Source organism: Eptesicus fuscus, chromosome 18 (genome assembly GCF_027574615.1).
Source record: "Eptesicus fuscus isolate TK198812 chromosome 18, DD_ASM_mEF_20220401, whole genome shotgun sequence".
NCBI classification, from domain to species: Eukaryota; Metazoa; Chordata; class Mammalia; order Chiroptera; family Vespertilionidae; genus Eptesicus; species Eptesicus fuscus.
Genome location: NC_072490.1, coordinates 37734835 through 37761597, shown reverse-complemented (window position 1 = coordinate 37761597; position 26763 = coordinate 37734835). Strand labels below are relative to the sequence as shown.

Sequence of the window (26763 nt, the reverse complement as noted above, 5' to 3'; positions counted from 1 at the left end):
AATAAATTCAATTAAAAATCATAAATTAGATCATGAAACCCTCTTGTTCAAATCCCTCAGAAGGCTTCCCTTTGTGCTTGGAACAAAACCCAAATGTCCCACAATAGAAACACAAGGTCAGTAAGGAAACGACTAAATAGTAACTTATAAAAAAGCAAAAGTCTCGCAGGGAGGCAGGAGGGCTGTGCGTGGTCTTTAGTGGCTGTGCCATGACTCTCACAGGCACTCTGCACTTGTATTTGCAGGGGTCTCTTCCTCCATTAAAAAACAGTTAAAATTATATTCACAACTGTATTGGCATAAAGATAAATATAGTCCAAGCTGGACCATATTCATTTTTTTCTTCTTACTTTAAAAGAAATTAGAACATTTTCAAGTGTTGTGGGCCCGGGACACTGTGCCTACTGTGCCCAATGGACATGTGGCCCTGGGCCTGTATTATCCAGGTTGCTTATCTGCACAGTCCAGGTTCCCGTGAGACTAACCTGACTCTCTTCTCCTTGTCTAGAATGGTGGAAGGGCCCAGTGAGCCATCAGAAGCCGGGCTGGCCTTTCCCTCCCTCCCTCCACTTCCCTGGGCCATCCCTGTTAGGCTTTGTATTCAGGCACCCACTGCTCGGGGGGTGCAGCTGCAGTCTGGCATTATCGCTCTGTGTCATGGGGAGCTGCTCCCAACCTGTCAGGTGATGAGACTGCAGGTCCCCAGCGATCCATGTCTAGTTCATCGACATACCCCAAGTCCCAGCCCAGCTGGGCACAGAACAGATCCCTGGTTGGGGAGGAACGGAGGGACAAAGCATGCTTCCTACTTAGGAAACTCTTGTCACTTAGGATTTGCACTTGGATCAACAAGGACACAGAGAGGGATGAGGCAGCCAGGTAGGAATGTGATACATGGAATGCACAAGCCTCCGAGGTCTTTCTGAGTCCCCATCTATTCTGGGGTCAATGTGCTAACTTGCAAAGCTAGAGGGGTTATGTGGCCAGCCCAGCGTTGAGCAGTCCTGGGCCAGCATGTAAGGCCCCGGGTGGGTTCCTTGGTCCCAGATTTCCCCCCACTCACCTTCATCACTGGTGTGAGGTTCAGTGCCATTGTCATGGTCAACTTCATCAATGGTCCCTGGCTCACTGTGTGGGCTATCACTGCAAAGAAACATGGAAAGGGGACTCATTGGGGAGCTTTGCACCCTCACGCTGCCCTTAGCCTCCCTCAGGCACCAGCCCAGTCTATCTCTGGGCCTTGACCAGATCAGGCCCAGGCCCACCTGCTCCCTTTTTTTCCATCTGACCACCCATGGACCTTCCTTCCTCAGAAAAAACCACTTCAGCCTCCTGGTTGGGAAGCTTCCCCGTATAATCTTCCCCAGATGACCCAGCCCTGGAATTTGTTGGGATGTTTTCTTGGTAAAGGTTGTCAATACCAAGGTGTTCTGTAAGATCCAGAGGGCAGTGGCAAAACCCTGGCTTTTATCCTTAGAAGAACCACAGGGTAGAAAGGACTTTTGAAGTACTGGGAGTCATTCATTTAGCCCTGCTCCCTGTCTTATGCGAGAAGTGACACACTCAGCAAGGTGGAGTGATGCACACGAGCAGGGGCCCTCAGTGCTGCCTTAGGATGCTGTGTGCAAAAGCCCGGACCAGCCCAGCTGGTGTGAGCAGGCCAGCACCCATGATGGACAGAGTGACACAGTGAATCCAGGCCAGTCAAATTTAGTTCTTAATGCACTGGCATAATTTCACCAGCTGCTTCCCTCTCACAAGATTAAGGCAGCGTTCATGCACACAGCTGGTCAGTCAGTTGTGTTTTTGTTTGTTTGTTTGTTTTTAACTGAGCGGGAGATTGAGTCCTAATATATGCCTGACACTGTGCTAGGTACAAGGGATGCATTGATGGGTCAGACAGACACAGACCCACCCTCATGGGCCAGGAAATAAAACTGCAAGTGGAAATGTTTTATGTAGGAACAAATGAACAGAGACAAGAACAGCAGAGGGAACCTACATAGGGTGGTCAGGGAAGGCTTCTCAGAGTGGGTGACATCTGCAAAACCATTTAAAGGAATATAGATTTTATTATGAAAACTCTCTGTTGCCTCCTGGATAAGGCCCAGACTCTGCATAAGGGCTGAAGACCTGTCCTAACTCAGCCCCTGCTGTCCCACAGAGCATCCTCCCTCACCACCTCCTTGTCACTGGAAACACTCCGGACACACAGAGCTGCTTTCCATGTTATTGAATGCTCTGTGTTTAGAGCATTCTTTGCCCGCTCCTCCCCTGGCTGACTCCAGGTCATTCTGTAGGTCTCAGTTAAGTCCCTGTCTCCTTCAGGAGCCATTTCCTGACCTCCCTACATAGGCTCAGGGGACCCCACTTCTGGAACTGCCTATTCCCTCCTCCACCAGAGCTGCCTGCATCAGGGGTTAATCCTGTTCAGGGCACATTCCTCCCCCTTCTCCACCCCACTGCCCAGGGCCTGAGCCAGGACAGATTTTCAGTAACCATTTATTGAATCAGTGAATGTTGTCCACTGTGATGAGACCCTCAGTCAAATCCCCCTTTTGGGCTTTGAAAATGTCTCCAAAATTACCATGTAATTGACAGTTTTCCTTTCTCATGGGATGCGAATGGGATTAAGAAAAGTGTGGTGATTGTATATTGTTCTTTGATAAGCACAGTACGATCTTTTTAAGGACCCTTCCCAGAACACTATACATTGCAACAAAAACAGAGAACTGGTAATGGTACAAAAACTTGAAAAGCTTCTCTGTCCAAAAAGTCTGCTTGCTGGTTCTTCAATGTACCTGTAATAGAACAGGGACAGACTTGCTCCTGGGGCCTCGAAGGAGATTAGAGAGCTGTGATTAAATAACACCAGGGCCCGTCTTTCTGTGCAGGGAAGTGTAATGGGGAAATGGGCTGGAACGGCTCCCTTCTTTGAAGCTGTTGCCCAAATATGCCTTCAGAACTAAAGCGATTCAAGAATCCAGGAATGCTTTGACAATCAAAAGACAAATTCCTGCAGGCACCTGGCTCAGAGCAGTGCAGGCAATGCTAAATATATAGCTGTGTATTGTCCTGGGTTGGGGATAAAGAAAGAGTGCGAACCCTTTGACTGGTCTCTGTCAGCCGGTGTTCTGAATCTCCTGTCTTTTCCACATTAAAAAAAAAAAATTCCTGTCTTACCACATTTAAGGTCTCAGCCTGGGGAAGGTAGTTGGCCCTGATTTTGATAAGATTCTGACATATTTCTCCCCTGACCCAGTGTAAGTGCCCAACTAGCAACTGTTGACCTGGTGTGGAGCTCTCAAAGACTGGATTCACTTTGCTGGAAAAGAAAACTCCTGGTGGACGGGGACAATGGCAGGAAGTGTCACTCTCAGTTCGTGAGTTTGAGGTGGAGATTATCCACTTCCCTGCTGCCTGAGATGGACTTACAACTCACCTGGCCAAGGACAGCACTGGATCTGTTAACCAATGTGATTAGTTCACCAGACTCAAGCCCCAGCAGGGAGACATCATTCTTGGGCTTGTGTTGGAACATTTGGGAAGGAGAAGCTCTTTTTCCACTGGGGAAATGGGCTCTAAATCTGGAGTTACCGGATGCCTTCTTGAAACCACCAGGAAAAAGGCTGCCTGCGAATGAGGCCAACATGGAAGAAAGAGGAGCCACAGGCTGAGGATGGCAGGACCGAGTCCTGATGATAATAGTCGAACCCCTGGATCTAGCTATACCTGACGCCATGATCCAGACTTTTTAAGTAAACCAATAACTCCCATTTAGTTTAAACCAATTTGAGTTGTATTCCTGTCCCTTATAAATCAATAGAGTCTGGACTGATGCATCTATCTCATGTCAGCCTGCTGTGAAGCTCAAATGAGAGTACAGACTATAAGGCAGTAAGAAAATTAAACCGTTTCTTACTGTTCCCATTCAACAGTAACAACAGTAACAACATGATAATAATAGTATTACGAGGAATGGAATAATAATATGAAGAGGAATGGAATCTTACCAATATTCTTCCCCTCCAGCCATGCATTTTTCATACACGGGTCCTTCTAGCTCCCGGGGGCTGGGAAAGATGGCTTCATGATGGATGATGATGGTTTTGATGACTTCATTGACGTGTGCCTGGCAGGACACAGGGTCCTGCCCATCAGGAATGTGCATGAGGGTGGGCCCAAAGCAGATGGCCAGGTTGTAGGGATCCATCATGTTCTCGTCACTGTACTGCGAGAGGCTATAAGAGAGGAGGCACCCACAGGTCACCCGGGAAAGGCGAAGCCTCCCCCTGTGGTTTCTTTCTCTTGAAGGCTCCACTCAAATCTGGGAAGGTTCCATGTTCTAAGAACAGCTGTACCTGCAAAAGTCTCAGGACCGCCCCTCCCAAAGGAGGTCAGGCTGAGTCAAAAAGGGGCATACCCCCCGCCATGCCCCCCGTCCCCTCCCTCACTCGCTGGACCACTCACTGGTTGAGGAAAGCAAAGAGATATCTCATGACCACGATGACCACGCGGGGAAGGGTGATGAGGATTTGTTGGATCTGGTGCACCCTCTCAGCTGGGCTCTCCAGTTCTGCAACATAAAGGGGCTTTCAGGTTGTCCGTCATCCTCAGTGAGCCAAGCAGTCAGCATTTGTGAGTCTCACCTCCTAGATCAGTTCAGGGGAGCCAGTTCTACTCAGTTCTGGGGACTGAAATATGACCCTGGCCTGGCCAATCAAAGCATCATATTCTCCTGGCCCCTGAGTAGGTCTAGGGAGGGGTACATGACCTAATTAGAACCAATAGCAGTTGATCCTTGGGACTTTGGACTGGAGAAACCTAGAGAGAGGCACCCTCTTGAAACTGGGTAGAGGGAAGTGTGAAGCAGCTGAGGGACCCCAGGGAAAAAGATCCTGCCTGAAAGTGAAGACAGCATAGAGCCAAGGGGACAGAGTCCTGCTGAGGCCAAGTGAAATGTGCATCCAGTGGGGGCCTAACTTTCCAGGAATGTGAGCCAAGCCATTCCCTTTTCTGGATTAAGCCAGTATAAGTTGAGTTTCTGTCACCTGTAACCCGTGAGTCCTGACGAATACAGGTAGCCCATGTTTCATTAAACTCTTTATAAACACTAGCTACAACATAAGGCAGCACATAGTAGGTATTCAGGAAAAGTGTTGAATAAATAACCGCCTCTCAAACTATATATTGGCCAAAGAGCCTGGCAGGTGCTTGGGATCTCATCTCTGACCCCTGTTTTCAGGTCAATCCTAGGAGACAGACAATGGTATTTTTATCAGTCAGGCTGGTGGGGGGAGAGGGGACAGCAAATTGGGCTTGATAAGGAGAGAAAGTGCTTTTCGGACTTTGCCTTGTGGAAAGGGAAAGCTGGCGTTAGGAAGAGTGAGCTGCTGAAGCTCTGATGTTCATCTGCAGGGCTGATACACAAATCCATGTCAGTTTCTTTTTCAGAAAACACGTTTTTTCATGTAGCCCCTCCCTCCAGCCTCCACATCTGTCAACATGCTTCTTCTAAAACACTACTTCTGTTTCTCCTCTGCATCCAAGGCCTTTTATGATGGGGCTTCAACCAACCTTGCATGCCCCATCTCCTAGTCACTGTCCCTTCGCAAAGTACCTGAAGATGATTTAGAGCTATGCTTCTCAAATAAATAGTGTACCTCTAGGGGAATTTACAAATATATGAGGCATTCTTTGAGTTGTCAGAGACTGGAGGGTGCTACTGGCATTTGGGATTCAGGGGCAAGGTGCTAAGTATCCTGAGTGTGGGTAACACACAAGGTACTGCTCTACCCTCACTGCCAACAGTTCCCCATTGAGAAACTCTGTGCCAAGCCACTTTATCCACCATCTTCCTCTCACAAAGGACCTGGCTGTCCCTGAGCTTTTGCACGCACTGTTGATCTCTCTTCTCTGTCGGGCACACTGCAGACTACCAAGGTCTGGCTCCAGGGAGCCTCGCTGAAGCCTTCCCACAAAGTTAAGGCCCTTGTACCTTTACTGATTCCATTGCCACTCCATGTCCTCAGTTTCTGGTCATTGTGTCCTAGTATCACCTCCACTATTATTTATTAATTTTTTTCTTAAAAATATTTATTTAAAAAGGAGACTTGACCTCACTCTATAAATGAGAAACTAGGATCACTTACCATAATTAGAAGGTAACATAAAAATAGATATAATGTAAGCAAAGCAATATTACTAAGTTATATGTAGACATGGTTCTATACAAAAGTTCCTGAGACTAAATTCTATCTCTCTATGTAGAAGGGAGATTGACCCCTGAGGTCTTCTCCTTGATGTAAATAATCACAGGGTTTGGGAAGAAACTAAGAAGAGACATTCTTTCTCACTGTGTGATTCTGGGTGTGATTTAACTTATCCAGTACCAGGAGCTTGTTCCAGAGGTCAACGACCTTGTCTGCTGAGGGCCTTGCTCGGGAACTGGAAACACTGGCTGAGCAAGGGACACAGGGCTCAGACAAGGTGGGACCTTTGTGGCCTGGAATTTCCGAGAGCTGATTTGGAGCTTGAAGTGGGTCTGGACAGATGAGCAGGAAGTAGTGTGGAGGGCAGTACTTAGTATTATTCCAAAATACTAAAATTCCCATATTCTAATATTAAACATTTATTTTAAAATATTCCCCAAAAGTTGCCTTGGACTTTGGCATCTTGCAGTGAAGGCACCTTTACTTCAAGCTCCTGGACAGGACTCCTCACTTCATCCACAGACATATCAGTCAAGGAGGACTCTGATGGCTAGCAAGTCAGAGGAAGCTCCTAGACAACTATTTTCAGCACTTCCCTTGTTCGACATATTGCTGCCCTGGACTCCCAAGCCCTCCATGGCTCCCCATTACCAAAGGGAAAATCTCTGGAATCCTTGCAAGGCATTCAAGGTCTGCCCCTCTTGCTCCATTGCACCCTTCCAGCCTCTTGCACTATGTATATCACTCTCAGCTATGATCTGGAAACTAAGTCTTCCTTTCTTCTCTTCTGAGCTCCTTCCATACCCAGGGGTGTACCATGCCCATGAACTCTTGCATTATAATCCACCTTGCTATTTCTACAACTAGGTTTTAAGCTCTATGAGGACAAGGGCCATACTGCTTCTTTCACAGTGTCCCGCCTGTGTGCCTAGCACAGTGATGAGCCCATAGTGCAATCTCAATAAAGATTTGTCTAGAAAATGATCATCCCACCTGGGAAATACTTACTAATAGTAGATATCAAATCTTGAAACCTTTCCTTAGGAAAGAGTGGGTTTTCCAATCCTCGGAAATACAGTTTTAAAACACCAGCGACGGAATTGATATCTCGCTCATTTTGATCATCCACAAGGGGGTCTTCACCTGGGAGGGAACAGGGGTGATGATAAGGAGGCGGGGACCATGCAGATGGCAGAAGAGAGGACCCAGGCCAGCCTGAACTGGCGCAGGCAGATGGGACCTCCTCAACACAGCAAGTTTAGAGTTCCCCCCTGCAACTGATTCTGTAAATGTTCAAACCTATAGGAATGTTGTAAAATTGAAATAATGACCACCCACCACCCTTCACTTATATTCACTTTGCCATATCTACTTTCTCTCCACTGGGCTGCACAGTTTACACTCCTACTAGCATCCCAGGAGAATGCTTCTTTTTTTCCACAGTCCTGCCCATGGAAAGGTGCCAACCTTCTGAATTTTTGCCAATTGGACTGGGCAAATAATCTCTCAGGAGAGCAGCACTTTCCAGTTTAATCAGGGGCTGCTGAGCTAGTTCACACCAGGGACTGCTGAGCTAGGATGGCTTCTGGGGCGGGGGGGCGGGGGGAGGTGAGAGGAAGCAGGGAGCAAGCTGCCACCTCTGGAAGGTGCTGCGAGAAGTCTGCACAACGGTGTCTTGCCCTCCTCCCAGGACAGCCCAGGGCACTCTAAGACTGGCAAGCCATGAGGAGCAGAACTGGAAATTCATACTTGGCTCTCCTTTCCCTGCCTCCGTAGGAAGAGAATGTGTGTCACTGCAGGGCCTCTGCCAGCCCCAACATGCTGTAGTGCAATTCAGAGAAAGCCCCCCTTCCTTCCTGGACTGGGGCTGTGGCATACAGAGCACGAGCCAGAGCCGCCTCCCTCCTGCCCTCCTGGCTGAGCAGTGCCCAACCTGCATGACCAAATGTGGCAGCCAGGACACTGCTGCTCCTTCCACAGGTCGATCTCTCAGATGTCCCCATGGGAAGAGAGAGAATGCCCCCCCACAAGACTTTCTCATGGGGAAGGAAGAGAAAAAGCATTAAACAATCATTGCCTGTGTTGATGTAGCACATTCGCACACGTGATCTCTAATCCTCAAACAGCATTGCTGGGCACCAAGGGAGGCATGGTTCCAACACCACCATTCTCTCCCGTGAGAAAGCTGAGGCCCCAGCAAGTGAAACAACTTGCCCACCCTCATGAAGTCAAAACCAGACACTAGCCACTCCCAGACCTCGTACTGCCTGGGAGGTAGCCCTTCTTCTCTACCTTTTCAATTCTGTCTGCCTGTCTGGCTCCCTCCCTCCCTCCCTCCCTCCCTCCCTCCCTCCCTCCCTCCCTCCCTCCCTTCCTCCTTTCCTTCCTTTCTTCTTCCCTTCCTCCCTCCCCTCCCTTCCCTCCCTTCTTTCCTTCCTTCTTTCCATTCATCCCTCCCTCCTTCCTCTACAGTAGAATCCCAACCTTTTTCTTTCTTTCAAGAAAACAGTTCCTATGAGTGTTCAACATATAGAACAAAACTCTTAATTGCATTGGGGGGAGAGGTCCAAGCCCTATCTCCTCAGCCTCCCTCTCCCAGTAGCAGCCCTTGGGCCCCCTGAAGGACCATACGCATTCTAAAACTCTGCACTATATTAAGCTGTTCCCTTACATTTACCACACATTGCTCCTGTGTTCTCATGATGCAAAAGTGAGCTAACATGTCTCCATATTAGCTCCCCTTGTTAAGCATGATTAACGCACTGACTTTATATACACACACACCATTCACTCTTGCTCTGACCCCCAGAAGACAACTCAGTCCATAAAAGGAGCCGTCCAAAAATTCCTCCCTCCTAGCCTAGGCCTTTCGCTCTCTACAACACTAATCACTTCTGCTTCCGGAAATGAATGGAATTCCAGAGCTCAAGATGAGCAGGTTCGTGTGCATGCTGGCTTCCTCAGGAGGACAATGACAGCTAAAATGTCAGGCAGGTCGGGAGAAGCTGTGCTCACACTTGGCTAGCGTATGTCCTGGGGGAGCTAGAATGGTTAACAAAACGGCCCTGCCTACAGCGTACTCTCAGCCAGGTCACCTGGACGTTAAGGCAGGGCTGTGTCCAGGGCAGGGTATGAACACACAGTGTGTGCTTAAGGCTGCAGGACCGGCACGGCAGGAAGGTGCAGGTAGTCTCTCTCACAGGGCAGTTCTCTGTGGCCACAGGGCCACACATGCCTCTCCTGAGGCTCCTCAACACGACAGCCCTCCCATGTCTCCTGGTCAGACCCCTCCTCCTGGGGCAGGAAAATAGTATTGGGAGGGCCAGGCTGAGGCCAGGATGTGTCACCCCGTACAGGCTGTGAGTCCAAACCCCGTCTTGATGGTGCAGGGCGAAAGGGTCACTGGGTCCCTTTCCCTCCACACAGGAGAGACCTGGCAGCCCCCTCACCTTGATGTATAAAGAGGATGTGGATTGGTTTGTGGGGAAAACAGAGATGGAGAACTGGCTTGGGAAACAACAGCAAGCCTCGGCTCTCCCCCAGGCCACGCTGCCCAGTCCTGTCTTTTCCTAATGTTCTCGCCTTCATTTTGTCAGAAGATTACAGGAAGATCTCAACACTGGAGAAGTGAGTCTAAGACTTATTGACAGCAATGAAGAGGATAATAATAATAACCTTAACTAAAACCCCAGTTGACTTGTGTCAGAAGAATAAGAAAATGGGTTTAGAAATAGTAAACCAAGCATGTCTGTCCAGAAGATTAAGGAAAAGAGACAGGTGCTTTCAATCGTCCCGTACAGGAAACGTGGGCAAGACCATCTGCCCCAAAGGAGGGAAGACCAGCTCTCTGAGCAAGTGGTGAAGGTCAGGCACCCTGCAGGCGCTGGGGATTGAAATTTTACAAAATAAAAGAAAGGAAAAACACACAATGTCCTGGTTTGGAAAGGAAGTTCTGTCACACGTTTGCACATGTAGGACGTGAGGAGTGGGCGAGAAAAGAAATGCTGAGCCCGGAGCAAGCTCAGGCCACCTGGCTGCTGTTGGGGGTGGGGGTGGGAGGACAGGGGAGAAACATATTGGGTTTTCAGGAGAGGTGGGAGGGGGTGCCCCTGAGGGTCAGCTGGGTGTGGAGCCTAACCCAGGGCAGTTGGTTCGTGAATATCAAGAAAGAGAAAAGAATAAGTGAGAAATCCGGGCACTAGCCAGCCCAAAGAAGCCAGGAATGGGTTTTTCTTAAAAGAGACATACCAGGAACAATTCTTCTAGAATTAGCCATGCTTCACTGTAGCCTCAGGTGGAGCAGGACAGGCTGGCGAGATAATGAGATTCACTTGGGAATGGTGGAGAGAGGGAAAGGAGCTAACCGCATATGCAGAGGAAAAGCAGAAGGTATTCTTTGCAGCTGAGATTTGAGTCAGGTGATCTCTGCCCTCCAGAGCTTCGCCTGGGGTGGTCTAAGGCTTGTTAGGAGCAGAAAGTCCTTATAAATTTCATGTCACCCCTGCAAGGCACCCAAGCAAGTGACAGAAGGTGTTAAACTTAGAAAACCACATTCAAGAAGGAATGAAGGCAGTGCTTCTGGGGTGGGGATAGGCCCTGGCTGCCTGGTACAGTGAGGTTACTTACAGGAAGGGGGAAGCAGGAAAATGCAGTGAGTTTACCCATGAGATTCAAGGAATTCAAGGATGAGCCCAGGAAGATGGGACCAGCAAAGGTTCCTGACCATGTCTATTCATTTACAATGAACACAGGGCAGCAGGGGTGCTAAGGAGTTGGGGAAATGAAGAAAAAATAGCTCTGGACTCTGCTGTCCAGTGTGGTCAAGAGAAGCTCAGGGAATGATGAATGACACTTCAATCAGGGATGCTGATGGGAGAGACTTCTTGTTTTGTGGCCTCTGAACATGCTGTTCCCGGGGTATGGAACCCCCTGGCTCCAAGTCAGAGTGCCTAGGGCCTCGGAGGGCTGTGCTGCAGGCTATGGTGGTGACCACCTGGAGCTGACAGAATGGTTTCTCCACCCTGAGCTAGACCTCAGGATGGAACTGGGAAGTCAGGGAGGGGGTGAGTGTGCACAGGAGGCAGCCCCTCCAGGAGAAGCCCCATAATAAGTAGGGAAAATTCTAGGGCTGGAACCCCAGGGGGAGGCCTGTCCAGAGCACAGCCAATAGGGATAAACCATATATCTCCCAAGGCTGTTAGAACAATGGGTAAGAAAGTGCTTTGTAAATTGGGTAGCTCAGTTGGTTGGAGTGTCATCCTGTACACCAAAAAGGTTGTGGGTTCAATCCCTGGTTGGGGTGTGTAAGGGAGGCAACAGATCAATGTTTCTCTCTCTCTCGCCCTCTTCCTTTCTCTCTAAATATCAATAAGCATATCCTCGGGTGAGGATTTTTTTTAAAAAGTTGGGATGTGATCTATTGTGGGGAAATGGGTTTGGGATTGGGGGCCTTGGATCAAACTTAATATCAGAACCACTCACAGAAAAAGGCAGTAAGTGAGAGTTAAGAGGAGTAGACTGTGGAGATGTTATTCTTCCAAAATGGTGGTGAACTGGAGGCAAAGATATTATTTAGGATGCGAGATAAGCACCTAGTATAAAAAGCAGAGGTGGATTAAGAATTGAACTCCTGACCCAATGAATCCTCACTTCGCATGGACACTGTCACTGGCCATCTATCTGTCCCCATCAGGGAATCTGAGGCCAAGGGAGGTTACACCAAACAAGCCACATTTGCTCCTGTTGTGATAGTCACTTCATTTCTAATAAGCTTTACACCCTTGATTAATCAAAGTGAGAACTAGGTAACCTCACTGAGGGTGGGAGGAGTGTATAGTCTCTTCCTCCCAATGTGTAGTTTTGCCAAAAAACACTACATAGAAAATTAAGAATTAGGATATTCTAAAAGCCACTCAGTGTTATCTATGTTCTTCCAATGTTTGTAAAACATAGCAGCCTTTGCAGACTCACATAATCATTCCAGAGAGCTTTACAAGGCCCTCTTTCCCAGCAACCACTGTATGGCCTACCAGAAAAAGCCACCCATGTGTGCTGGTAAATGCTTAACAGCTAGCTCGTTGGAGGAGAAAAATAAAAGATCTTTGTGTTTGCCAATTTCCGTGGTGTAAATACTCCCACCATGGCTGATTTCAAGCTACCAATGTGAAGTCACTGCACACCACTGGCTCTAAGACGTGCTAACACCCACCTTGGCTTCCCCTAGCCAAAACCTTGAAATGGTCACTCTGCACCTACCTCTCTCAAAGGAATTTTTGATGTCATTGACTTCAACCTGAGATCCCGGCACTCGGAAGATCCCTTGCTGCTGGAGCCCTATAAGAAAAAAACCAAATGAACAAAAAAGAAAGAAAGAGAAAAATGCCATAAGGCCTTGAGCTCATCAGAACACTGGGAACTTTGATGACTCACCCCACTGCTTGTCTCTTTCTCCCACCATCCTTTGTAAGAGAGTCATTCCCCTAATGAAGGTGTCCTGGTAGAAACCCAAAATAACCTTTGCAATGAAGTGTGGCTGGCCAGAATACTTAGACACATCCTGCTTCATTTGTCTGTGTCTCTTGTTTGGGCTTGGAGGAAAAGGCCACAAGAAATTTATATCAAGACTGGATTAATGAATAACTTCCAATTTAACCAATAAGTCAGCTCAGGCAAATAACTGGTTGGTGCACATGGCTACTGAGTTTACCAGTTGCATTGGCACCAAGGAGCTTGGCCTGAGTTTATAAATGCCATTGAGTGAAACAGCCACAAAGATATTGAACAAGGATCAAATCCACTGCCTCAGTCCTCCCTCCCCTAACACAGACATTTCCTTCAAGAAAAGCTAGATTCTAAAGTACATGCTGCCCTGGTATGGAGAAACTTAGAAGAAATTAAATCATTAAAGAAAAACAGTCTCATTTTTCTCAAGTGTTTCTACAAGGCCAGAACAAAGGAGACCCTAATACCTGCCCTAACAGTAATGACATACAGCAACCCATAGGGTTGAGGGAATTGAAAGACCTCCCTCCTTTTAAATGGGAATTAATGGAGGATATTCTGATCCTTTTCCTGGATTCAGTTTTCCTATATAAGACAACTCTCCACATTATAATTTAGGAAAGAGTTTACTCTTAAAAGGTAGGCTTTTGTCAAAGTTTGGTTTGTACAAAGCATTTGCTTGATAGACGCTTGTTTATTTCTTTTTAAAAAACATTTTTACAGAGAGGAAGGGAGAGGGATAGAGTTAGAAACATAGATGAGAGAGCAACATCAATCAGCTGCTTCCTGCACCACCCCTACTGGGGATGTGCCCGCAACCAAGGTACATGCCCTTGACCGGAATCGAACCTGGGACCCTTCAGTCCGCAGGCCGATGCTCTATCCACTGAGCCAAAACGGTCAGGGCTTGTTTATTTCTTTCGTTAACCAATACTGACTTTCTACCCCCTACCGATGTCACTGGCCCATTCTTGTAGTCACATTGGCCTTTGTCCCATATTAGGCCTTTACACTTGTCTTTCTCTCCACCTGGACTGCATGGCCGGCTTCCTCTACTCACTGGAGTCTTAAAGGGCCCTGGATTCTCAATTACTCTCTGGGAGAGGTCTCTGCTTACCACCTTAGCCAAACCAGCCCTGCCCTGCTCCAGTCATTTCTATTCCCTCTTCATTAGTTTTTAGGCATTATTGCTGCTTGAAATTACATTGTTTATTTCTCTGCTTGTTTATTTCCTTGACCTTCTAATTGGTAATATAAGCTATGTTATATTGGCTGGTAACTTGTTCAAGCCTATATTCCCATTGTCCAAACAGTGCCTACTATGCACTCTGAAAAAAATATTTTTGGAGGAATGAATAAATAAATCGATGAAAGCACGAGTTAAGTGCTGAGGATACCGTGGTTAGCAAATCCCAGACACTGTGTTTCCTTCATGGAGCTTAGTACACACTTGCAGTATTAACTGACTGACACCAGCTGCATTCAGTGCTCAAACCACAGAGCTCTGGGGTCAGGTGGGAGTGAGGGAGGAGCTAAGATGGTTCTCCAGTCCATGCCCTCCCTGCTCCTCGGTTTTCCTAGTTGCTGGGTCTTTCTATCTCCTGACACACAAGGCTCAAAAAATAGCACTCAGAAAGGCAGCTGCTCCGAGGAGCGTCTCCCCTCGGAAGCAGAGCAGTGACAGGAAGTCTTCCAGATGAATTAGAATCCAGTTCCTTTGAGAAAAGCCTAGCACCTGCTCTGGAAAGAGCTGAAAACACTGCCCCATGATTGAGCTTACCGTATAAATTGATGTATCGGATGCAGCTCTCAACTACCAGCGGGATAGCTTGTCCTGAATCCTTAAGAAAAAAATTTGTGAGTTTTATTGGGCTTGGCAACCACCATGGGAGAACAGACATTGCAAACACAGATTATAAACTCAAGCCAGAATATTAGTACCATCAGATTAGTAGGAAAACAAGCAAGGAATTGCTAATCCTAAAGGCTCCACAAACAGTTAAAATAGAAAGTCTTCAGTTATGTGCAAAAAAAGGCATAGCTATGATAATTTTAAAGAAATGCTCTGTCTTCTTACTCTGCTGGGAAGGAATCAGGGCCCAGGAGGCCTGATAGGCAATCTGGAGAGGGGGGAACCCACTGTGTGGAGGGGCTGGAGTCGGCTCTTGCAGGGTTCTCTGCCTCCCACTCCACTTTGCCCCAACTGAAGCTATCCTCCCAGTGCTCAGGGATGAGGAAGCAGGGCCAAGGCCTCCTCCCAGGACTGCAGTACCCGATGCCGGAATTAAGAAGAACACACTATGGGAGACGCCAGGCTGGACCCAGGGGCCTTTTGAGCTCTGAGAAGGGAAGACCAGTTCCACTCAGGATGTTACAACCTTAACACCCAGACAGATACTTGTTTAGCAGTGTTATAAACAAAGATTCTAAGTCAGCCCTTGACCACTGAGTGGCCAACTTTAGTCAAACAGGCTGACTAAGATGCAATTCTAAACAGGGGCATTTAGGGTGTGAATGTATTTTCAATTAAATCTTCCTAGACTGGCCCATGGCCACCAAGGGCTGGGCAAGGGGTAATTTGCTTTTGAATTCTGTGATTGGTTGGCCTCTCTGCTATTTAGGTCACGAAAGAGCACTTAATATTTTTTAAATTCTCTTTAAAAGGGGTCAGATTAAATGACCAGCCTCCTCAGAAATTGAGGAAACAGTAAGGCATTTGCAATACGCTCTTGTAAAGGGCATTCGGATGCTTTCGTGGCTCCTCCGCACCCCACCTGGGAACTCTTTCCTTGACGGACTACTCAAGGAGGGAACAATAGCACAGACCCACTGGCGACAGGCGAGGTGGGCCCTGTTCTAACGTCAGCACTACAGACAGGTTTCATCCAGTTGAAGGGGGCTAACGGACCTTTCTAGTAAGTACCTGGTTCCTGGTTCGAGCATTTCTTCTTCCTCTGATAACAAAAAATAAACAGGCAGCAGAGCAGGAGAAAAAGAAAAGATTATGCAGGAGTAAGACCAGTTAGAGTGAGCAGATCCTTCAGAGTCCGTGAACGCCCAAATGCAAGGGCAGCCAGCAAAGGTCCGGGGGGTCTGCCAGCCAGCCTGCATGGGGTGGGGTTCCCTGCATCTTGGGGCCTCATGGGAGATTCTTTCAGCGTTGCTGTCTTGGACACCAGGTGGCATAGGGGCTTTCAGTCCTTGTCAGAGAGGAGGAACAGCGTGCCCTGAGCCCTTTCCTCACCCCATCCCTGGCTTCTCAACACAGGGGCTCGTTATTCACCAGTGGGCAAGAGCCTAGCCAGACCCCTTCGGGTTAGCCCAGCTGCCCACACACCTGCAACACTGTCCCTGGAATTCAGCCCAGGAAACCTCATTCCTGGTAAAAAGCTAATTTTACCAAGATCATGTGTATCACATGCCCTTAGGATGGCCCCCAACAGGATTCTGCCTGATTCCAAACTCCAAACAGCTTCCCATGCTTTCCTACCAAACAGCCTGGGTAGCCTGTCCTGGGTAGCCACAGGGCTTTGTTCCCTTCCTACCCTACACCCTCACCCTAGCACTGAGAACACCTCAGGGAACCCAAAGCTGAGAGAGGCTCGGGGAGGGAGGGCAGCAGAGTCAGAATGCCTTCCCAATCTTGCCTGTGCTTTCACTAAGGCCACTGAGCAGCCCCTTTTCAGGGGAGCATGCTCTTTCCGCCCATAAGTGCAGCAGGTCAGGCTCTGGGGAAGTGCTGTGTCCCATCCGGGCTTCTGAGGAGCCGAACTAAGAAATTGGGAGAATGTGCGGGTGTCATCTGTCCAGCTGCCAGCATCTCAACAACTGGAATTATATGTTGGCTAAACCCACCTGCCTCCCAGAACTGAGCAAACAGCCTGGTCAGATGGGGCTCTGTGTGCAACCTCCTAACAGCTAATGACAATGACAACAGCCAACACGTCCACAGAGCTCACTGGGTGCCAGGCAGTGCTCTGGAAAGATGACATCTCTCAGCTCATTTGTGCTAATAGTATCACACACTGTGAGGTAGGTAATTACCATTCTTATTTTATAGATACAGGGTGAGGACTCGCCCTCTGCCCAGGGGCAGACCTCCCAGGCTTCAAATTTTATAATAAAAATTGGGTTTCTTTCTATCTAAGAGGAGAAGAAAAAAATCAAGGATTCTGAAAAAAGGTCAATTCAAAAAGGTAGGTCCCTAGAAATGTATTATATAACTCCAGCATAATTTATCTGTCCTTCTTAATTGGGGATGCTTCCTTGTCCCTCAAAGCCAGGCCTGAGGAACCTTTTTTCTGCCAAGGGCCATTTGGATATTTATAACATTATTTGTGGACCATATGAAATTATCAACTTAAAAATTATGTTGCTATGAAAAATTATCTATTCTCCTAGATTTATTGAATTTCGAGTCCCATCTGCAGTTGCTTAGGCAGGGCCAGACCAAATGATATAGCCCACAGGCCGGACATTTTACACCCTGCAAACCATCATAATCATGGGGCCCCTGTGATGTTATTTTATTGGAAAGCCTTTCACAGGTTTGGCATTTCAAAGCTAGGGGTTCTTAATCCATGCCGAATATGCTTCCAGAAAGCATGTGAATCATAAGAGAAAGTTAAATTCTGTTCAGAGGGTGAAGAATTGACTATGTTACACTGCCTTCTCATTCTCTGAAAGTAATAATCCTTGAGAGTAAGACCAGGCTGCATGCAAGCTTGTCTACACACTTCCTCCCTCACAGCAGGTGCGCAGGAGTTCGCTGAACTGCACTGACAGCATGTGGCATAAGTACAGTGTAACTATACAGAAATGTAATCATTAAACATATCTCTTTCTTTTTCAGTCAAATAGTCCCCTGAGGAGGATCAGTGCCATGGATCAGTGCTTTGGGGTGTCCCTCTTTGCGGGGGGGGGGGGGGGAGGGCGGAAATCCACCAGCCCCACTCTGGCATGTGCCTCTTGCCATTTTGTACCTCCAGTGGCATTGCAAAGCCGAGCTTTGAAAGACCAGGGTGTCCACCCTAACACAAAGTTTGGCACCACTGACAAAGGCCATGCTGCAGGCTCCGAGGAAGACTGGCTAGCTGAAGCAATACCATATCATTAAGCATAAGAATGTAGCTGCCCAGGGTAGCCACCTCCAAGGGGCAAACTCTCATGTGGCTGGAGAAGTTCTGATGTGTTTATCAGGATGAATAAAGTAGGATGACCTGGTGGTCTCAATTATGTAGGAGCTGCCTACTAAGAGACTATTTCTTTAGGCAGAACACTTATCTTTCCAATCCTGTCAGGTAAGCGTCAGCTCCTTCCCCGTTCTTCCTCATCGCCCATTTCCAAAGAGCTGAGCAAAGTGGAGAAGGCGTCCCTGTCTCTGAGCCTTCCTTATTCTGTTTCTCCTTTCAGGGACTCCTCTGTCCTACTCTCCTTTCAAAGCCCTGCCTCCTCCTGAAGCCTCCTTGCTGCGTTGAGCACAGCTCTCCTCGCTCTGAGCTCACACAGAGCTTGTCTCCATGGGGATAATTCACCAAGTGCGCAGCTGAATCGCCTTACACTTTCAGCTTTCTGTGTCGAAATCCTCCTGACTGACACCTGAAGCTCCTGGAGGGCAGGGAGGAGAGTTTAGACGCCTTTCAGCCCTGCTCAGCTACGGAGAGGGGCTTTTCCGAGGTCCCGGGTGCAGTCTTGGCAGAGGAGGGAGGCTGAAGAAAGAAGGACCCTTCTGACACAGCCTCATCCTCCTGTGACCTATGAGATGGCAGAGTGCTCACTCAGGGACACTTCCAAATAAGACCTCTTTCCTGATGCACCCAACAGCACCCCACCTTTGGGACTCCATGCCTCACTCCTCTGAGGTATCCTGAAGCAGCCCCCCTGCTCCCCACTTGGGCAGTCTCACTTGTGCCCCACTGTCCTTTCCCCAGAACTCAGCTCCCAGGCAGAGACAGTCCTGAGATCAAGGCATCCTGGGCCCCACCCCTCTGCAAGTCCTGGGTGCACCCTGAGGATGGAGGATAGAGAGCAGGGCAGGGGAGCCTCCACTACCCCAGACTGTCAGCAAAGCCCAAAAGCCATACATTTCCCTGTTGGACACCAGCCTTCTTTTCTGCAGAAAGTGGCTCCATTGGATGGTGGTGAGCTCTGAAGTAACTGGCGGGGACCCTCTCTCTTGCTCCCCTTGGCTAATGCTAAGAGTGAGTCTCTCCTTCCTCAGTCTTTCCCCACCTGCTGCCCTGTCAACTCCACCACCAGCTGAATTTGCCCAAGCCATTCCATCAGGTGGCTTGATCCTGCACCGTTAGCGCCCAAGAAGCAAGAAAAGCGAAACTCATCTAGTTGAACCGCTTTCTTTTTTCATTTAAGGTATAAAGAGTTAACCGGGAATTCTAAAGGAACTGCCTCAGCTCTTCTCCCTTCTCCCAAACCACCTTACCAGAAGCAAAACTGGGTAGGAGGGTGTTTTGTCACACAGATTTTGTTTCCTTTGCTGGTATAGTCTTGACTAAAAAAATAAAATCACACTGTTGCCTGAAGGGATTTTCTTTGTGTTGCTTCCAACCAAGCTCTTCTTGGGAGACGTGGGTGTGAAGCGAGGCAGGGGTTTATCTGACTGTCCCTTCAGCTAGTGAGGACCACAGTTCCAGAGCAACAGCATGGGGCTGGCAGGGAGCACCGTGCTGGCATCTAAGCCCCACATGGACTTCACCATGATCTTACCCCTGAGAATCACAGCAAGGCACTGGTCAGAGACAAAAGCAGCTCTGATGAGAAGCCCTCACTGAAGCTAAGCGCAGGCTGCAGGGAGGAACTAGTTTGCCATAGCCCAGGTCAAGGGCATAGGTGGAAAGTTCTGGTAGGTGGGGGCAGGGCTGCTGGCCGAGGGGAGGAGATGGAGAAAGGCTGCCGTTACATTGGGCATATTCGCGGACTCTGCGGCTCCCAACAAGTACCTTAATGAACGCTTCCATACAGCCGTTAAATAGTTTATGGTTACACACTGAGAGAGGCCTAGGTCTCCTCATTTTCTGTGGTTTAGGGGGAAGACAGGGGGGCCTAGGGGAAAACGGAACAAAAGAAATCAAGAAAGTAACCAATGTAAACATACAACTGGGAAAGATGCTTTTAAAACCCACGACCAGAGGAGAACACAAAATGCAGATGGAAGCCCCTGAACCCCTGCACAGTGGCGTCCAATGCTCCATCGGAAGGCCTTTGGGTGTTTAGGGGACCTTAATTTACCCCCGTGTCAGGCGGGAGCAACACTCGTGTAACACAAATGCATTCTAAATCGTAGCGGGGAGATAGTATGCGTCTGGGAAACCACTGAACCTCCATCAGAGGCTGTCATCCTGCAAAGCTGACCACATGGAGGGGGACTCAGGGGAGAGATGGAATCTGTAGCCCGAGAAAGCAAGAGACTTCCAAAGATGATTGGAAGGGTTAATTTTCATTATTTGGCTTAAATTTATCACCAAGTCTCAACTCCCAACGTACCAGGGCACTGATCTTCCTAATGCCTCTTGGCATTTCAAATGCACTTGACTAATCTTTATTCCATTGATCTAAGAGCCAGGCAATTATTATTCTCATTTTAGAGATGAAGAAACTGATGCCAGGAGGGAGGCTGCAGTTTCTTTGGGGTCCTGGGGTGACCCAGGATGATGATCATATCTTGTCCTTCGGTCAAGTACACTTCGATTACAGCGCTTTCAACTCCATTACCACACTTAACGTCATCAGCTCAATCCTGTATGTACGGCCTCCTTTTAAAGAGGCAAAAACAGACCTAGAGAGGGGAACTGGCAGAGCCAGGCCCCAAACCCAGGCCTCTTTAGCTCCAAATCCAAGATTTTCCCCACTGAGGCAGTCATGGAGCCTGAGGACACTTCTTCATTTCCAGCCAAGGACTTGCCCCTCCCATTAACCCTTGCCAGTGGAGGACCCATGGGGTCAGGTTGAAAGTGTCTTGCTTTGCTTTAGGATCTCCAGTCCCTGTGCTCCACGCTTGGCCACAGGGAGGGGAAACCGCAACACAGTCCACCAGGAACAGTGAAACAGCCACAAACACTGGACCAGTTTCCAGAGTTGCTCACCATGCATATGCCTGGGTTGCTTATTTGCTCATCTTCGCCACCCAAGTTGGCCTGACTCATGCTGCCAGCCTTCCAGGGCAAAGGGCTCTGAGGTTAGGAGGAGGGCCCCACATCCAAAGAGGCAGTTCATTTTCAAAAGGCCTGGTTCACAATTTGGGAAACAACAAGTAGGGACCCAGCCAGGCACAGATAATGTCCACACAGGATGAGCAAAGACCTGGTCCCCAGGTCTTGATTGAGTTCTGTAAATGGGCAAGAAATCGTATGGGCTTTGGAGCCAATCCAGGCGAACGGGAGTCATGCTGCCTCTGCCCATTGGCCTTGTGCGTGTCTCCTCAATAGCCCAGCCATCCTAGAAGCGCTAACCAACTTCTCCTCGGCGTTTGAGTATTGAGCAAATGCTGCTAGCTCCAGGACATGCATGGGCAAAGACACAGCTGAATCCACATATCATGCCACCCAAACACTGGAACCAAAATAACAGCACAGACCAAAATTTTGAAAAGAAACAACAGGCAAAATTATTTCAAGCCCATCTTGGATCTTTTGTCAATTTGGTTAGCTAAGTCCATGTCATTTCTGTTTTGTAAGTTATTTATTTTTAAGGATGTGGGTATATAGGGCTGGTATTTCTTACAACGGATCTGCTTTTTAATTTCCAAATTCAAAACAGAGTGCCAAAAAATGTGACACAGGGCCATAGGTTTCAAGTCTGGAAATTTGGAATAACTTGAGGATAGCAACTTTGCTAACTTGTCCTCATAGTGTTTTGGGTTTCTGTTTTTGAACGTTCTCAGGTCATTTCCTTATCTCACATGGTATTATACCCTCACAACAATGCTGTGAGTTAAGTAAGAATTATTAAACCCACGTTAGACATAAGGCAAATGAGCTGATGAGAGATTAAGAAACTTGTCCTCAGTCATGGGAATGAATGGAAGTCAGCTCTTCCTACTCCAGGTTCATGTGTGAGTGCAAAATTGGGAAACTGATTTTATCACAGAACATTGAGCAGTAGCATTAAATTATCTATTACCTCCCATGGCCAGCGAGAGTACAGACTCTTAATGCAGGTGTTGGACACCCCATATCAAAATATCCAGGTGCCCAGCTGGTGGATTTCCTTAAAATAAGTCCTAAGGATTTTTTTTCCCTTTAAGTTGATAAAATGGAATAAAGGGAAAATAGGATACTTTTCCCCATTTCTCCTACAAAAATCCACAAAAACAAAGGACTGTTGGAATCACAGGGATTTCTTTCTTTGTGTGTGCTCTGTGCACTGACTGGAATCTGACAAGGAAACGTAGCTATCCCAACTTTGCATGACATCAAATAGATACCGACTTACTGAAATGCTGGGTGGGGCACAAAGTGGGGAGCAGGGGGGCAGCTCAGCCAAGGAAAGTGGGGCAGCCTAAGCCTTCCATCTCTTCTGCTGCTCAGTTGCAGAGCAAAAAGGAAAGAAAGAAAGAGAGGCAGGGAAAACGGGAACAGAGAAAGCCACAGAGAGGAAGAAAGAGAAACCAGAGACCAATGTCCCCTTTCTGCCTTTCAACCAAGATGAAAATTAACATATGTTGGCAACACAGCACTTGGCCTCAAAATTACTGTGACCAAAAGGACGGTGATTGGAGTCTTCCCCAGATAACTCAATGTACATGGGTGTCAACGTCCAAATATTGCAGTCCAATGGTGGTCAGGCTCTTGGAGGCTGTGCATGGGTGTGCACTGGGTTGTATCTGTTTGGACAGAAATCTCCAGTGATTTCACCTCTAATCCAGACCACAGGGGCAAATCGACCTGGATTAGGGAAGACAGTCTTTAGTGTGAATGACCAAACCTTATACTTGCATCTGGCTTTGACATTTACCATACACTTTTCAAATGCATTATTGTGTCTGTTCAGCCTAAATTACAGGGCTATTATGAATATGGGCTATCATAAGATAAGGTTCTTAAGTATGAGAAAAAGCTCATGTGCAAAAACTGGTCTATCTATACAAGGCCAGCTGTGACTTGGCTGAGGGGACCTGCTCAAATGATTATCCACAATGACACTGACCTTGGACAGGAAACCACAGGAAATAGAGAGCCACAGTATAGAAACATCTCACCCAGGGCCTTTCAGGTTAACTTTAAAAACCATTACCAAGTTGACAATTCATTGCACAATAAGTTAAAAATGATTTGTGAAAGTAAGGGGAAGCTTTTAGTTTACTAACAAAGTTGCCTTTGACCTTGGCCAAGGATCAGAGCACAGAAGGTTGGAGTTTCAATATTGTGCAATGTGTCTAAGTGGGAGGCCTAGTAATCCTAACTTGGGTTTCCCAGGTGCTAGGTCAAAGAGGGTATGGAAGACAACATCTTGGTGGGCTTTATTAAAAAGCAAAATATCCCCCCCACCCCCCAAACAAAAAAACAACCCTCAACTTTTCTCTGAGGCAGATCCTGGGACCTGGCCAAGAACTGATTACAGCTCTCTCCTGCAACCTCCTGGAACAATCTTCTCCCACATAAATTCTAGGAATTCACAGGAAGCGAGGGACAGTTCAATTCATCCCCTATCTGTTTCACCATTTGTACATTTTGGTGTAAAATGTGGCTTCTGTTGTTTTGGGACTATGATAACACCCTCTTGCCAGAATGAATAAATAAATAAATAAATTGTCTGTACAAGTTCCTTAGAAAGTGACCCTGCACATCTGCTGACCCGTGTGCCAGAGGTCCTCGCCTGGCATAGTGAATTATCCAGATGTTCCCAGACCTCCGGGTCTAGAGGGACAGTTGCACAGGCTAAGCTTCTGGACAGCCCTCAGTCTCCACCATCCTGGGCCTGGCAAATTGAAACCCCCAGGGCTTTCCAAGCCTCTTCCCAGCCAATTCCCTTCCAGATGAGAAGAGAGTACAGGGTTCATCCTCCCTCCTGCCAAGTATGACAGCTTTCCAGGATTCTGGGTCACAGGGAAGAATTGTGGGGAAAGGATGTGATCAGGTCACCGGGCCCAGGATGAGGCACCTGATGGAAAAGGGCAGGCCTCTAGGTCATGGCTGAATGCATGTTGGGCAGTAGGAGAGCTACTGCTGGGAGCTCCAAACAGACGGGCTCTAAGAACAACCTGGGCAATGACAGGCCTGCTTATGGATCTAAACTCTGAAAGTGGAGGAATGGTCCAGTCGCTGAAGTCAGCCGTCAGCTACCAGCTGCTGAGTGGAAAGTGTTCACTGGCTCTGGTCTGCTCAGGGGAAAGCGCAAAGGGTAATGCTGAGCAAGCTGGAGAGAAAGCAGAGTTGCCCGTTTGTTATTTTCCCAACAAGGGACTCCCCATCCAAGTGCGGGTGAGGCCCAAAGCCAGGGTTCAGGGCGTCTGCGCACGCTTATGTAGGTATGCGCATGCATATGCCCAGATGTGTGCAATTCCAGCCAAATCCAAAGCCTTGGCAAATGCGGACCCTAGGCTGGGCCCCCCAGCTCAGCTGGGCAGTTTGCTCAGCAGCCATATAACAGATAGGAAGACAAGTCAACCGCTACCACACAGCCTCTGGCCTCTACTGGTTGCCCTTAGCCACTGCAATACATATTACTGCCCCACTGGATGGCCAGTGCCATGGACGGTGGGGGGGGTACCCCACTGACCCATAACAGCTCTGAAAACACCCTCCCCATCACCAGCTTGCAGGGGGCATGGCTTCCATCTAAGGCTAGAACCAACAGAATAGCCACAAAAACACCATCCCCTCGGGACAGTAGGGAAGAGCTGTCCCGCTCTCAGAAACCCCAGCCCATCTGAGCTCTCAGCAGAGTCTGTTTTCCACCTTCCCTTCCCCTCCTCTCCTACTCCTCCTACTTCCTCCCCCGCAGGGTGATAGGTGAGAGAAAACAAGATGCCCAGCTCTTACCTGGTTGTGCCACAGTCTGCTCTTTCCCCTGGAAAGAAAGGTATATATTGATGTTTAGTTGTTTTTTTAACCAGAGAACATTCATTTTTTTTCTAAAAACAAAAAATAACTGGTCTTGATTATTTGTGAAATGAAGAACAAAACCATGCCTAAGGTATGGTCTGTTGGAAAGAACTGCCTGTTATCACATCCCAAGTACCTGCTATTGGTGGGGCTATGTTCACATACATTTCGTTTTTATTGTTCACATACATTTTTTTCAGTGATTCTCAAACTACAGTCTGCTGTCTGCATCAGAGTCCCACCTGGGACCCTTACTAAAAATGCAGGTTTCTGGGCTCTCGCATGGGCCTCCTGAGTCAGAATCTCTGAGATACGAACCCCTGAATCTACATTTTAACAAGCACCCCAGGGGATTCCCTCTGCACACTAAAGCCCGGTGACTGTGCATTGCTTTATATCAATAAAGATTTAGTGGCCCTGAAGTGTATCAGCCACAAGATACTTACTTGTTGTTCCTCAGCCCTGCTACCCCCTCCCATCCCTGCTGCCTTCATTCATAGCTGAGGACCTGCTCACTTCCTTCCGTGGAAAAGAAAAATCAGTAAGATGGGGTCTTGGTGTTGCCTCCAAGAGACCTGCCCACCTACCTGCATCCACCCACTCACCTGCTACTTGCTGGCACTCCTGAGGAAGCATCCTGCTTCTGCCAAAGCCCAGGCTTCTCCCTGTGCTCTGGGTCCCATCCCTCTACCTTTCTCAGGAGCCCTGTTCCTGCAAGTGCCTCCTCTCTCTCTAGCTAGCATTACCTATCCCCTCTCTTCTAGATTATTCCATGCACATATAGACACATTCTGGATATGTATATGCTAGCTTTTTAACTTTCCTTCTAACTACGTCCACATTTCTCAGCTCTCCGTACAGCAGCACTTCCCGAAGGAGCTATCCCTCACTGTCCCTCCTCCCTCCCCAACTGCAGTGGCTTCTGTCCTCACCACTCCATGGAGCCAGCTCTGCCTCTGCGTGGCTGAGTCCAATGCCCTCTCTGCTCTTATCTGACTTCTCGGCACCATTCAACTCAGCTCATTGCTCCCTTCCTCTTAGAAGCGTACTCCTCTTGCTTTGCATGGATCCACACTTCTCAGGTTCTTATCTCGGGTGTCCTTCCTACCCTCCAGGCTGTTCCTCAGTTTCTCTCGTTGTCACCTCCTCATCTGCCCACATCCAACCTCTAAATGTCGGAATGCCCCCAGAACATATACCCGCACCTCCTTCTCTTCTCTTTCTGTGCACCCTCTCTAGGTGATCTCAAATGCTTACTGAGGACTCCCTAATCTTATCTTCAGATCCCACACCCCCCCTGGACTCCTAGATTGCCCCCTTTTTAATTTTTAACAGTTTTACTGAGGTATAATTTATATATCATAAAATTCACCCACTTGAAATACACCTCAATAATTTTTAGTTAATATTCCAAGTTGTGCAGCCGTCACCTACAATTCAATGTTAGAGCATTTCCATCACATGAGAAAGATCCCTGGTGCCAATTCACAGTCTCTCTGTCTTCTCACCTCCAGCCCCTGGAAACCATGAATCCACTAATCCACTCTCTCCCTCTACAGATCTGCTTATTCTGGACATTCTTACAAATGAAATCATGAAAGATGTGGCCTTTTGCATTTGGCTTCTTTCACTAAAGCTAATGCTTTTGAAGTCCTTCTATACAGCATGATTCAGTACTTCATTCCTTTCATGGAGCAGGAGCAGACCTCTAGGCCATGCTATCCAATGGGAATATAATGCAAGCCATAATGTCTAGTAGCCACATTACAAAAAGTCAAAAGAAACAGGTGAGATTAATTTTAATAATATATTGTATTTAATCTAACACATAAAAAACATTATGATTTCAATACAGATCAACATAAAAATAAGATATTTTGTATTCTTTGGAGGGGGCACTAACTTTGAAATCTGGTGTTCACTTTACACATCTCAGTTCAGACTAGCCACGCTTCAAGTGCTCAATAGCCATGTGGTAGTGGCCACCATAT

At 47.8% G+C, this 26763-nt stretch overlaps 1 protein-coding gene across 1 annotated transcript in view; it reads right to left on the bottom strand.

Moving 5' to 3' along the window:
- SRGAP3 (SLIT-ROBO Rho GTPase activating protein 3) overlaps positions 1–26763 on the bottom strand; it is a 234288-nt gene that overhangs the window by 17774 nt on the left and 189751 nt on the right. The window contains exons 11-18 of the mRNA XM_054708117.1: positions 24710–24737; positions 19670–19772; positions 14494–14554; positions 12468–12545; positions 7221–7355; positions 4471–4576; positions 4014–4241; positions 1064–1143 (exon numbers count right to left, since the gene is read on the bottom strand). Of these exons, the coding sequence (XP_054564092.1) occupies positions 1064–1143; positions 4014–4241; positions 4471–4576; positions 7221–7355; positions 12468–12545; positions 14494–14554; positions 19670–19772; positions 24710–24737 (819 nt within the window). The remainder of the gene's footprint in view (positions 1–1063; positions 1144–4013; positions 4242–4470; positions 4577–7220; positions 7356–12467; positions 12546–14493; positions 14555–19669; positions 19773–24709; positions 24738–26763) is intronic.